The sequence below is a fragment of the Phyllobates terribilis genome, unplaced genomic scaffold (assembly GCF_046119375.1).
Source record: "Phyllobates terribilis strain yellow unplaced genomic scaffold, ASM4611937v1 Scaffold_11__3_contigs__length_659146591, whole genome shotgun sequence".
NCBI lineage: Eukaryota > Metazoa > Chordata > Amphibia > Anura > Dendrobatidae > Phyllobates > Phyllobates terribilis.
In genome coordinates this window covers 373,886,522-373,899,676 of record NW_027362771.1, presented here as the reverse complement: position 1 = coordinate 373,899,676, position 13,155 = coordinate 373,886,522, and the positions used below count along the sequence as shown (strand labels likewise).

The 13,155-nt window shown below is 44.1% G+C and overlaps 1 protein-coding gene across 1 annotated transcript in view; it reads right to left on the bottom strand.

Annotated features, from left to right (window-relative positions):
• LOC141166347 (threonine--tRNA ligase 1, cytoplasmic-like) overlaps nucleotides 1-13,155 on the bottom strand; it is a 61,771-nt gene that overhangs the window by 31,065 nt on the left and 17,551 nt on the right. Inside the window, exons 6-7 of the mRNA XM_073652944.1 lie at nucleotides 12,287-12,333; nucleotides 1,972-2,162 (exon numbers count right to left, since the gene is read on the bottom strand). Coding sequence (XP_073509045.1) covers nucleotides 1,972-2,162; nucleotides 12,287-12,333 — 238 coding nt within the window. The remainder of the gene's footprint in view (nucleotides 1-1,971; nucleotides 2,163-12,286; nucleotides 12,334-13,155) is intronic.

Genomic DNA, 13,155 nt, shown 5'->3' with positions numbered 1-13,155 from the left:
AATTTTGTTTGGGACCCCACCCAAGATAGAAGAGATTAGGCCCCAAGAGTTGTCTGAAACACATGATAGAGTGGTAAAATTTGTGATTGTTTTGTCTAGAGAATTGACTAACACCCGCTCTCCAGTATCTGCTTCTCTCCCAGAATCTACAGGTGATGCAGTACATGATTTCACCCCAGGCGATCTAGTGTATGTGAAGAAGTTTGTCCGGAAAGACTGCCTCCAGCCGCGGTTCGAGGGACCGTACACTGTGCTTCTCACCACCCCGACGGCTCTGAAGCTTGAGGGCAAGAGCACCTGGATTCACGGCTCCCACTGCAAGAGAGACAGAACGAGTCTATAAAAGATGACTACCTTCTTCTATATCCTTTCCATATGCTTACTGTCTGTCCCAGGGTGGACAGCTACCACACAGGGGTAGATAGCTCCTTTTTCTCAAGTTGGTTGGGAGGGCTCAAGGGATTCTTCCAACAAGTTTGTCTAGTAATGGGAGGTCTACTAGTATTGGGCCTGGTGGTCCTGTGCTGCACAGTCCCCTTATATAGAGAAATATACTCCTTTGAACAAGCCTGACCAGCCCCCCCATGACAAAGTCCAATTGAGAGATTCAGTTTAGGATCAGTTGGGAGAACTCCATGTGTCACCCAGGATAGGGCTCAATTGTCTGGGGGCGTCCCATAAGGGGGCAGCTTCTAAGATGATTGGGTGAAGAAATCCACCTCCCCTCTCCCCACACATGGACAGTCTCAAAGGACCCGAAGCAAAGGAAAGCTTAGTGTTTAGGGGGGAATGTCAGGGTAAAAGAGAATATATATATTTGTAACTTTTATATTTTTGTAACTTTTATACGCTTTTTTGCTAATGTACTAACCACCATTTTGTGTCATATAACAATAAGCTTTCCTTGCTACGTAATTACTCAAATCGAAACTTAAACTAAGACATTTCCAGTGTTGCCAAGACATTTCAGAGAAACGAAACAAGATTATAAGCTGACGGCTGCAATATCTGCCCAGAGACTGAGATAAGGAGATGTGGACCAATCAGGAGTGGCCAGACACTGGACTTTCATTGTTTAACCCGCCCCGGACAACCCCTTTTCCCTCCCATTATGTAGTGTATTTAGATTTGTGTATGTAAAAATAAACGCAGAACAATGCTGAGGAGGTTGACTGTAGTAGTCTTCTGAGCATGCTCTGAGCTTGAACCAGCTTGTTGTCTGACTCATTCTTTGAATGGTTGACCCATGCTCATAGTTTGAATTTGGAGTGACTGGAGGACGAGTGGAATGTCATCACGACCCCCACACTACTATACAGCTACTAAACTGTATGTAATGCGCATTTACCAAGTGAACGAACTGAAGGACTTCATTATATACCATGATAATGGTTGTATAAGCAGAGTACAAATTGTGAACATCTTTACTTTCATTGCCGCCAAATAAATTTTTTACCTTAGGTAGAGAGCTTGTAAAAAATTCTGTGTCTTGTGCACTGCTCAACTATAAACAGCTCAAAATGGCCCTGTCACTAGATTTTTCAATCTAAACAGCATACATTTTTATACAGATGTCTTTACACCTAAAGAGGCTGGTGTACTTACTTTGAAAAGTCATGTCAGAATGGCTGTATAATCAGGCTTTTAAAATGACCAGTTTAGGAGTCCAGGTAAAGAGTGAGAGAGCTGATGAATCCAAGCTTATTCAGACTTCGCCCACCCAGCCTGACTAGCTGCTGCAGCTTGTACTGAGCATTGGGAGATTTGAGCAGAAGGTGGAAATTGAGCTAAATATTTATAAAAGATTATACAGCCACTCTAAAATGGATTTGTTTATTTATTTTTTTACAATAAGTACACCAGCCTTATCAGGTGTATAAGATCACTTTAGTATTGTATGCAATTCATACTGTGAAATCTGTTACATATCTACTTAAAAAATAATAATTAAAAAAATAAATAAATGGTTACCTTATTTCAGAAGCTACTTCAAATGGGGTTGTTCTCCAGGACTGTCCATCAATGGTCTTTCCATCAGGCAAAATGATTTTAATAGGCTTGCTTTGTTTTGCAGCTCGGTCTGCGATTAAAGCATCATGTTCCCTTTTCAAAATTTCATAGATTTCAAGACGATCCTTGATAAATTCCGGGGATGGAATAGGCTGTACACAAAAGTCATAAATCAGCAGGACACACACATATATATATATATATATATATATATATATATATAAAAATAAAGAATATATATATAGTACAATTTACTAAGTGCACAGAAGATGAAATTTTGTGATTGACGAAAATGTAAGTGAACTTAAGACTTCAAAGAAAGTACAAGCAAAGAAACAGCATTCTGCTCAAATATTCAAGCGGTAAGTTGGAATTATTTCAATTAATGAAGTGGTTTAGGGAATTCAGTAGTCTAATGCTGGATTTGTAATACCCCAACTGTTTGTGCGCAGGCTGCTTGATAATCAGTTTTGATCTTCATATGAAGAAAAGAAACAAAAAATAAAATCAGCCGAACAAAAGAACATATGAAAATATATATTTATTATAAACTTAATTTTAATGGGTCTTTTTCGGATAACAAACTCCCTTTACTTAAGATTTGGGAAAAGAAATTCCTAAAAGGGAAAACCACTTTATACAGAAACAATGATTAGAATTTCTGAACCCATAAATCACAAACCCAAAAGATTAAATTTTAGGTCAGTAGCATGAAATATGAACACAATTAAATATAATTATATATATGTATATATTAATGAAGGCTCTGTTCAAATCTGGTGCAATACTCTGCCAGATTTGTCAGACTACAGTAACCTGGCTGTTGGGTGAAGTCCAGGTTTCCTTGTAAAGACAGACTGAATTTCCAATGGAGAATACAGACAGAGGTTCTGACACAGGTGTGAACAGAGCCTTCACTACAGCACATCAATGCAAATACCATGCACATGCAGTCGGCCACTGACAAACTCACTGGTATGCAATGATCATATCCCTCAGTCACTGCTCCAAAATAAAAAGGTGAGCAACAAATTAAGGCAATGAGGTTTATAATACGGAGCATTAAGATGAACAGTGTGAACTACGCCATATTGTTTTGTGGATTGCCCAGTTATGATGCTGTAGATTATATTCTATCCTCATCTTCTACTAATCTTTTATATGAATTTGAAAACAATGGGTGTACCCTAGAGCAACATTATTAATTGATCAGAAGATATGAACCTATAATGTTACATGTAAGGTTGGTATTTTAGCAAGCAAAAACTATCAGTTATCATATATGGCCAGCTATAGTTACCCAGAACTGGATGGTAGAGTATGGCTATACACTGACAGCTGTTGGATGAACAATAGTTATATTTTTGGACTCGGTCACACACATGAATGCTTGGTAATAAGACGGTATTAGCCACCCCTGGTGATTTATCTCCCAGAGAACAAAAGGATTGGGCATGTTACAATCCAACTGCCTGATCCTCATTCTTCCCCGACAAATGTAATCAGGGAAGAGTCAAGAAGCGCCCCTGAAAAGTATTAGATGGCTGAATCCTTCAATCATGTTTCAGAGTTAGACATTAGCAAATCTCTGACCATTTGCCTTAATTTTTTTGTGCCGGACATCAAAAAAAAAAAAAAAAACTCCAAACACGTATACTGCATATAGATGATGATCTCAGTCTGTAGTGAAATGCAGGTGTGCAAGAAGAATGTAGTTAATGTAATTCTGACTACAATTTATGAAAAGCTGCCATATAACATGCATCTCGTAACATAGATATATAGGCATAACACTATGCAAAAAGAAGGAAATCAGGGACACAAAAATTGTTTCTAAATGTTTGTGTGTGGAAAAGCTGCACAAAGTCCAGAAAACACTAAAAAGGCAACAGACAAAAAATACATGACATCTTTAAAAGGTTTCCAGATGTTCATCAGGAGTATACATTATTGGTGTAGATTCTATACTAGCCACATTGTGTTTAGTTGCATGCATTAATAAATAAAATAAAATTTAAAAAAATAAATCCACTCAGCAGCATGAACAAAAACACTAAGGCCAGGACTAAAATAAAGAAAATTGCAAAAAAAAGTAAAGATCCCCTAATGTAATACTGTAGAAAGGAAGGAGGATGCGTCTTCTCATCCAACGCTACATCATCAAGTTCAAAAGGCAATTAGTACAGTCTTTGTATTGTACTAGTGTATTCTGCGATTTTTGGCACTTAGACCATTGGTCTGTGTGGAAAATCAGCCAAGTGCTATAATGGGTGCATGTGCTCTCCGTGTACGGTTGGTGGGGCACACGGACAGCACACGTCCATATAATAAGCTCGCCCTTTTGGAACTAGTCAGGATGAAACTTCATGGCTCCCGGACCAATGACATCTTGTGACTAGTGTTGAGCATTCCGATACTGAAATATCGGGTATCGGCCGATATTCACTGTATCGGAATTCCGATACTTAATTCCGATACTTTTATAATATCGAATACCGGAATCGGAAGTTCCCATAATGCCTGCGCTCTGCAGTGTCTCTGAAGGATGACAAGCTGGATGGCAGCGCTCAGCTGCGATCCAGCTTGTCATCAGAATGCCATCCCAGCGTGGGAGAATTCTCCTGATTGTTTAAAAGCCGGCGCGCGGTAAAAAGCCGCCGGCTTTTAAACAATCACGCAGCCCCATACTGCTTCCCCGCAGCCTCCCACCCCGATCCTCCGCTCCCCTCGCCACCTCCCATCCCGATCGTAAATTAGGACCGGGCGGGGAGCGCAGCACCAAGGAGCGAAGGACCCGGGCGGGGAAGCCGGCAGTGAAAAGACTTCACCGCCGGCTTTCCCGTTCTGTGCTGCGCTTTCCCGCCGGTTATTTCAAATGAACAGCTGAGGTATCAGGTGATGCCGATCAGCTGTTCATTTGAAGTAGCCGCGGTGCCCTCAGAGGGTTCATGTGAGTTCATGCTTCACTGCATGAACTCACATCAACTTTCCCACGGCCGCACAGGTCAGCCTCACCTCCCGGACCCGTCATGATTAGTGTGTGCGGGGTGTGTGTGCGGGTGTGTGTGTGTGCGGGTGTGTGTGCGGGGTGTGTGTGTGCGGGTGTGTGTGTGTGTGCGGGGTGTGTGTGTGTGTGCGGGGTGTGTGTGTGCGGGGTGTGTGTGCGGGTGTGTGTGCGGGGTGTGTGTGTGCGGGTGTGTGTGTGCGGGCAGACATAGGCCGATGTGACACTACTACTCCCATCGGCCTATGTCTGTCCCCCGTCCACTCCTGCCAGCAGGATCAGCTCGATGGGAGCAGTAGTTCCCATCAGCCTGATCCTGCTATTTAAATTGCCCTACTGTGTCCCCAATAAATGTTAAATACATGTCATTGGTGGCCAGTGGTTACCTAAAAGAAATTAGTTCATACATTACCTGTCCCCGCCGATCGCCACCTAAAATAAAGTAAAAAATAAAAAACTACACCTATACTCACCAAGACACCTAATTCCCCGAAGCCATCGATCTCCTGTAATAAAATATAAAATAATAAACCACAACCTTATCCTTACCCCTCCGTAGTAGTCCACGAGTGTCCCACGAAGATCTCCAGTTCAGAGCAGCCACATAGAATGTGACCGCTCTGAACCGCTGCCGCCGCTAGAATGACGGGGCCGTAAGGGTTCACCAGAGTTCAGGCAGCGCTGCTCCGGTTAGCTCCTTTACGGCACTGCTGTATCGTGAGAAATTCCCACGGTACAGCACTGCCGTAAAGGAGGTCTCCGGAGCTGCGCTGCCTGAATGCACTCCGGTGACCTCAGTCAGTGGCTCCCGCTGCCGGGAGCGGACGTGTTCCCGGCAGCGTGAGCTTACAGCAGCCATGCACAGCTGTCACCATCTCCAGATGTGACAGCTGTGCATGGGAGATCAGCGCAGGAACGTGGACAGGTAACTATTTTTTTTTTAGTAAACTAAGAATTAAATAAAATGGTGTTTTATTTCAAATAAATTATTTTTTTCTGGGTGTAGTGTGTTTTTTCTTTTTAACACTTTGTAGGTTAGTAATGGGGGTGTCATATAGACGGCCATCATTACTAACCTGGGCTTCATGGCAGCTGGCGCTGACATGAACCCCACCACTATTACCCCCTGCCACCGCACCAGGGCAGCGTGGAAGAGCGAGGCTAAGTGCCAGAATTGGCGCATCCTATGGATGCGCCATTTCTGGGGCGGCTGACGGCTGGTGTTTCTAGCCTGGGAGGGGGCCAATATTCATGGCACCCTTCCTGAGCTATTAATATCAGCCCCCAGCTGTCTGCCTAGCCTTTGCTAGCTATTAAAATAGAGGGGACCCCACGTCATTTTTTTTTGGGGGGTCCCCCATTTTAATAGCTAGTAAAGGCTAGGTATTCAGCTGGGGGCTGATATTAGTAGCCTGGGAAGCTCCGTGGGTTTTACCCCCTTCCCAGGCTTCAAACATCTGCCCCAGCCGTCTGCTTAACCTCCGCTAGAGACTAAAATTATGGGGGATCCCACGCCATTTTTTTTTTAAATAAATCCTTTATTTTAACACTAAATGACATTTGAGGACTTAATAAAGATGCAGTCCCTAAATTATTATTTATTTTTTAATAAATTTTTCCCAAAACTTTTGACGTGGGCTTCGCCATATTTTTGTATGCCAGCCAGGTACAGCATCCAGCTTCTATGAACGCGCCATTTTCCGGGGCGGCCGCGGACTGCAATTTTCAGCGGGGGGGGGGAGGGCAAAAAGCTTGGGCCTCCCTGCGCTGCAGATTCCATCCCCCAGCTGCCTAGTTGTACCTGGCTGGACACAAAAATAGGGAGAAGCTCCACGTTTTTTTTTTTTTAATTATTTCATGAAATTCATGGAATAATTAAGAAAAAAAGGGCTTCCCTATATTGTTGTGTCCGGCTAGGTACAAATAGGCAGCTGGTGGTTGGGGGCAGCCCGTTCCTGCCTGCTGTACCTGGCTGGACACAAATATAGTGTGAAGCCCCACGTCAATTTTTTTTTAATTATTTCAGGAAATTCATGAAATAATTAAAAAAAAATTATGTGGGGCTTCGCCCTATAATTGTGTCCAGCCAGGTACAGCAGGCAGGAACGGGCTGCCCCCAACCACCAGCTGCCTATTTGTACCTAGCCGGACACAACAATATAGGGAAGCCCTTTTTTTCTGAATTATTCCATGAATTTCATGAAATAATTAAAAAAAAAAATGTGTGGCGCTTCGCCCTATTTTTGTGTCCAGCCAGGTACAACTAGGCAGCTGGGGGCTGGAATCTGCAGCGCAGGGAGACCCAAGCTTTCTGGGTCCCACCCGCTGCAAATTGCAGTCCGCAGCCGCCCCGGAAAATGGCGCGTTCATAGAAGCGCCATCTTCTGGCGCTGTACCCAACTCATCCAGGGCCCTGGTGCGGTGGCTCACTGGGTAATAAAGGGGTTAAGGCCAGCTTGGCATTATCAGCTGGCCCTAAGCCCGAAATTCATGGGGTCACGCCAATATTAGACATGACCGCCATGAATTTCTAGTAAAGTATTTAAAAAAAACACAAACACCCAGAAAAAAGTCCTTTAATTGAAATAAAGACACAATTCTTTATTGTTCTAAATTAAACCATACTTACCGCCACACCCATTCCAGCTGAAGCCAACGATCTCCTGCAATAAAAGTAAAATAATAAAGCAACCTCATCCTTACCTTTCCATGGTTCCCAGGACAGCTTCAGCTCTGCTACATCGAGATGACAGGCTGGACCGCAGCAGAACGCTGCCATCCAGCCTGTCATCCCGCGGACACTGAGAAGCGCAGGCATGCTTGCGCTCCTCAGTGTCTTTCTGTGACGTCATCCAGATGAGCCGAGGTCATGTCCAATGAACTCAGCTCACCTCATGCACGTCACTGACAGCGTGGGAAAATTCTCCTGCACTCAGCGCTTCAGCGTGAGAATTCTCCCACGCTGTCAGTGACGTGCATGAGGTGCGCCGAGTTCATGGGACATGACCTCACCTCATGCACGTCACTGACAGCGTGGGAAAATTCTCACGCTGAAGCGCTGAGTGCAGGAGAATTCTCCCACGCTGTCAGTGACGTACATGAGGTGAGCCGAGTTCATTGTCGGCTCATCTGGATGCCGTCACAGCCAGACACTGAGGAGTGGAAGTATGCCTGCGCTTCTCAGTGTCTGCGGGATGACAGGCTGGATGGCAGCGTTCTGCTGCGGTCCAGCCTGTCATCTCGATGTAGCAGAGCTGGAGCCGTCGTGGGAGCCATGGAAAGGTAAGGATGAGGTTGCTTTATTATTTTTCTTTTATTGCAGGAGATCGTTGGCTTCAGCTGGAATGGGCGTGATGGTAAGTATGGTTTAATTTAGAACAATAAAGAATTGTGTGTTTATTTCAATTAAAGGACTTTTTTCTGGGTGTTTGTGTTTTTTTTAAATACTTTACTAGAAATTCATGGTGGTCATGTCTAATATTGGCGTGACCCCATGAATTTCGGGCTTAGGGCCAGCTGATAATGCCAAGCTGGCCTTAACCCCTTTATTACCCAGTGAGCCACCGCATCAGGGCCCTGGATGAGTTGGGTACAGCGCCAGAAGATGGCGCTTCTATGAACGCGCCATTTTCCGGGGCGGCTGCGGACTGCAATTTGCAGCGGGTGGGGCCCAGAAAGCTTGGGCCTCCCTGCGCTGCAGATTCCAGCCCCCAGCTGCCTAGTTGTACCTGGCTGGACACAAAAATAGGGCGAAGCTCCACGTTTTTTTTTTTTTAAATTCATGAAATTCATGGAATAATTCAGAAAAAAAGGGCTTCCCTATATTGTTGTGTCCGGCTAGGTACAAATAGGCTGCTGGTGGTTGGGGGCAGCCCGTTCCTGCCTGCTGTACCTGACTGGACACAAATATAGGGCGAAGCCCCACATCAATTTTTTTAAATTATTTCATGAATTTCCTGAAATGATTTAAAAAAAATTGACGTGGGGCTTCGCACTATATTTGTGTCCAGCCAGGTACAGCAGGCAGGAACGGGCTGCCCCCAACCACCAGCTGCCTATTTGTACCTGGTTGGACACAACAATATAGGGAAGCCCTTTTTTTCTTAATTATTTCATGAATTTCATGAAATAATTAAAAAAAAAAAATACGTGAAGCTTCTCCCTATTTTTGTGTCCAGCCAGGTACAACTAGGCAGCTGGGGGATGGAATCTGCAGCGCAGGGAGGCCCAAGCTTTCTGCCCCCCCCCCTCCCCCCGCTGAAAATTGCAGTGCGCAGCCACCCCGGAAAATGGCGCGTTCATAGAAGCTGGATGCTGTACCTGGCTGGCATACAAAAATATGGCGAAGCCCACGTCAAAAGTTTTGGGAAAAATTAATTAAAAAATAAATAATAATTTAGGGACTGCATCTTTATTAACTCCTCAAATGTCATTTAGTGTTAAAATAAAGGACTTATTTTAAAAAAAATTGACGTGGGGCTTCGCACTATATTTGTGTCCAGCCAGGTACAGCAGGCAGGAACGGGCTGCCCCCAACCACCAGCTGCCTATTTGTACCTGGTTGGACACAACAATATAGGGAAGCCCTTTTTTTCTTAATTATTCCATGAATTTCATGAAATAATTTTAAAAAAAAATGCGTGGGGCTTCGCCCTATTTTTGTGCCCAGCCAGATACAACTAGGCAGCTGGGGGCTGGAATCCGCAGCGCAGGGAGACCCAAGCTTTCTGGGCCACCCCCGCTGCAAATTGCAGTCCGCAGCCGCCCCAGAAAATGGCGCGTTCATAGAAGCGCCATCTTCTGGCGCTGTACCCAACTCATCCAGGGCCCTGGTGCGGTGGCTCACTGGGTAATAAAGGGGTTAAGGCCAGCTTGGCATTATCAGCTGGCCCTAAGCCCAAAATTCATGGGGTCACGCCAATATTAGACATGACCACCATGAATTTCTAGTAAAGTATTTAAAAAAACACAACACCCAGAAAAAAGTCCTTTAATTGAAATAAACACACAATTCTTTATTGTTCTAAATTAAACCATACTTACCACCACGCCCATTCCAGCTGAAGCCAACGATCTCCTGCAATAAAAGTAAAATAATAAAGCAACCTCATCCTTACCTTTCCATGGCTCCCACGACAGCTTCAGCTCTGCTACATCGAGATGACAGGCTGGACCGCAGCAGAACGCTGCCATCCATCCTGTCATCCCGCAGACACTGAGAAGCGCAGGCATACTTCCACTCCTCAGTGTCTGGCTGTGACGGCATCCAGATGAGCCGAGGTCATGTCCAATGAACTCCGCTCACTTCATGTACGTCACTGACAGCGTGGGAAAATTCTCCTGCACTCAGCACTTCAGCGTGAGAATTTTCCCACGCTGTCAGTGACGTGCATGAGGTGAGCTGAGTTCATTGGACATGACCTCACCTCATGTATGTCACTGACAGCGTGGGAGAATTCTCACGCTGAAGCGCTGAGTGCAGGAGAATTTTCCCACGCTGTCAGTGACGTGCATGAGGTGAGCTGAGTTCATTGGACATGAACTCGGCTCATCTGGATGACGTCACAGAGAGACACTGAGGAGCGCAAGCATGCCTGCGCTTCTCAGTGTCTGCGGGATGACAGGCTGGATGGCAGCTTTCTGCTGCGGTCCAGCCTGTCATCTCGATGTAGCAGAGCTGGAGCTGTCCTGGGAACCATCGAAAGGTAAGGATGAGGTTGCTTTATTATTTTTCTTTTATTGCAGGAGATCGTTGGCTTCAGCTGGAATGGGCGTGATGGTAAGTATGGTTTAATTTAGAACAATAAAGAATTGTGTCTTTATTTCAATTAAAGGACTTTACTCTGGGTGTTTGTGTTTTCTTTTAACTTTGACTATGGGGTTAGTAATGGGGGTGTCTTATAGACGCCTCTCCATTACTAACCTGGGCTTGATGTCAGCTGGCATTATAAGCTGACATCAACCCCAACCCTATTACCCCCTGCCACCGCACCAGGGCAGCGTGGAAGAGCGAGGCTAAGTGCCAGAATTGGCGCATCCTATGGATGCGCCATTTCTGGGGCGGCTGACGGCTGGTGTTTCTAGCCTGGGAGGGGGCCAATATTCATGGCACCCTTCCTGGGCTATTAATATCAGCCCCCAGCTGTCTGCCTAGCCTGTGCTAGCTATTAAATTAGGGGGGACCCCACGTCATTTTTTTGGGGGGGTCCCCCATTTTAATAGCTAGTAAAGGCTAGGTATTCAGCTGGGGGCTGATATTAGTAGCCTGGGAAGCTCCGTGGGTATTACCCCCTTCCCAGGCTTCAAACATTTGCCCCAGCTGTCTGCTTAACCTCCGCTAGAGCCTAAAATTAAGGGGAACCCCACGCCAATTTTTTTTTAAATAAATCCTTTATTTTAACACTAAATGACAAGTACAGTAATCAACACTGTCACTGTACTTCATATATATGTGACTGACATGTTTCTATCTATCTAATCTATGTGTGATTCTCTATTCCTTCTATTCTAAATTGTCGGGTACAGATGCTGAATTGCCGGCCGGCTTTCTTAAAGAGACGGTGCATGAAAACACTATTATTTTTTTAAATAAATCCTTTACACTAAATGACAAGTTCTGTAAGCAACACTGTCACTGTACTTCTTATATATGTGACTGACATGTTTCTATCTATCTAATCTATGTGTGAAGCTCTATTCTGTCTGTTATAAATTGTCGGGTACAGATGCTGAATTGCCGGCCGGCTTTTTTAAAGAGACGGTGCACGAAAACACTAATATTTTTTTTAATAAATCCTTTACACTAAATGACAAGTACAGTAAGCAACACTGTCACTGTACTTCATATATATGTGACTGACATGTTTCTATCTATCTAATCTATGTGTGAAGCTCTATTCTTTCTGTTGTAAATTGTCGGGTACCGGTGAATGCCGCTGATGAATTGCCGGCTTTTCATGTCATTCTACATTATTCTTAGTTGTTTTACTTCATGTAGAATTAACCTACAAGGAAAGAAAGGGTTTATTTTCATTCCGATATTTGTGTCCCATTGACTTGCATTGGTTTCCGGTATCGGAATCGGCGATATCCGATACTTTTTGGGTATCGGCCCGATCCAATCCGATACGATATTTCCTGATATCGGAAGGTATCGCTCAACACTACTTGTGACATGTTTCTTCAACACATTGGCTAATTTATTATAATATAGTTCTCCTGTAGACGGCAAAGATGATTGAGTACAGAAAAATTGTTATCAGAATTACTCACTTCCACTTTCCCTTTTTTCCGTTCAGTTGGATTCTTGATCAAGGAACCTGAGCAAAAAAGAAACATTTTTGGTAAAGATATGAATGCGTTGCTAGGATCTTCTCCAAACTATACAATTAAAGGCATTAGCTCATAAAGGGTTTCACTCATTGAATAAAAACATGAAGGTCCCTGAAAGCAAGCAGAGATCTCATAAATAGCAACTAATTCTTACTATATAGTGGAAACAGACAATCCCTTAGCAGGCTAATACTATAGTAGATTATTAATCATTTTAGATATATTCTATGCAAAAGTTTTTAATAGATCCTGCTAGTAACATTGTGTTTTACAGAGGCATCTACTTCTGGCCCTTAGCTCCAGCGGGACAGCAACCATTTTTGTCCCCCTTTTTTTATGTCACTAGACCGCTGAGACCTATGACTGGCTGCAGCAGACAAGTGACTGGAAGAGCGCCTCTAATGACGAACCATTCAGGTCACTCAACTGCTGCAGACAATCATGGGCCTCTGCCATCTGGCGACGTAACAGTTATTTTCCTGGTTAACTATGGGAACAGGCAGCACAGGAGCCGGGGCGGGTGGTGGGGGGTTGGTTAGGCCTCATTCAGACATCTGTTTATTTTTCTCTTATGCTAAGTGAACAAAAGAAAATAAATTTTTTGGATCAGATTTTTATTACGGTCAATTTTTTTCCACCAATGTTTCATCAGTCTTTTTTTTGTATGCAAGAAAAACTGATAGCAAACAGTCAGAGAGAAGCACACGTCAGTCAGGCGACTCATGGATGGCATCAGTCAGCTGTCAAAGTTTTTCACGGACCCCCCCATACACTTGAATGTGCTAACCAACCAAAAATCGTTCAATCGG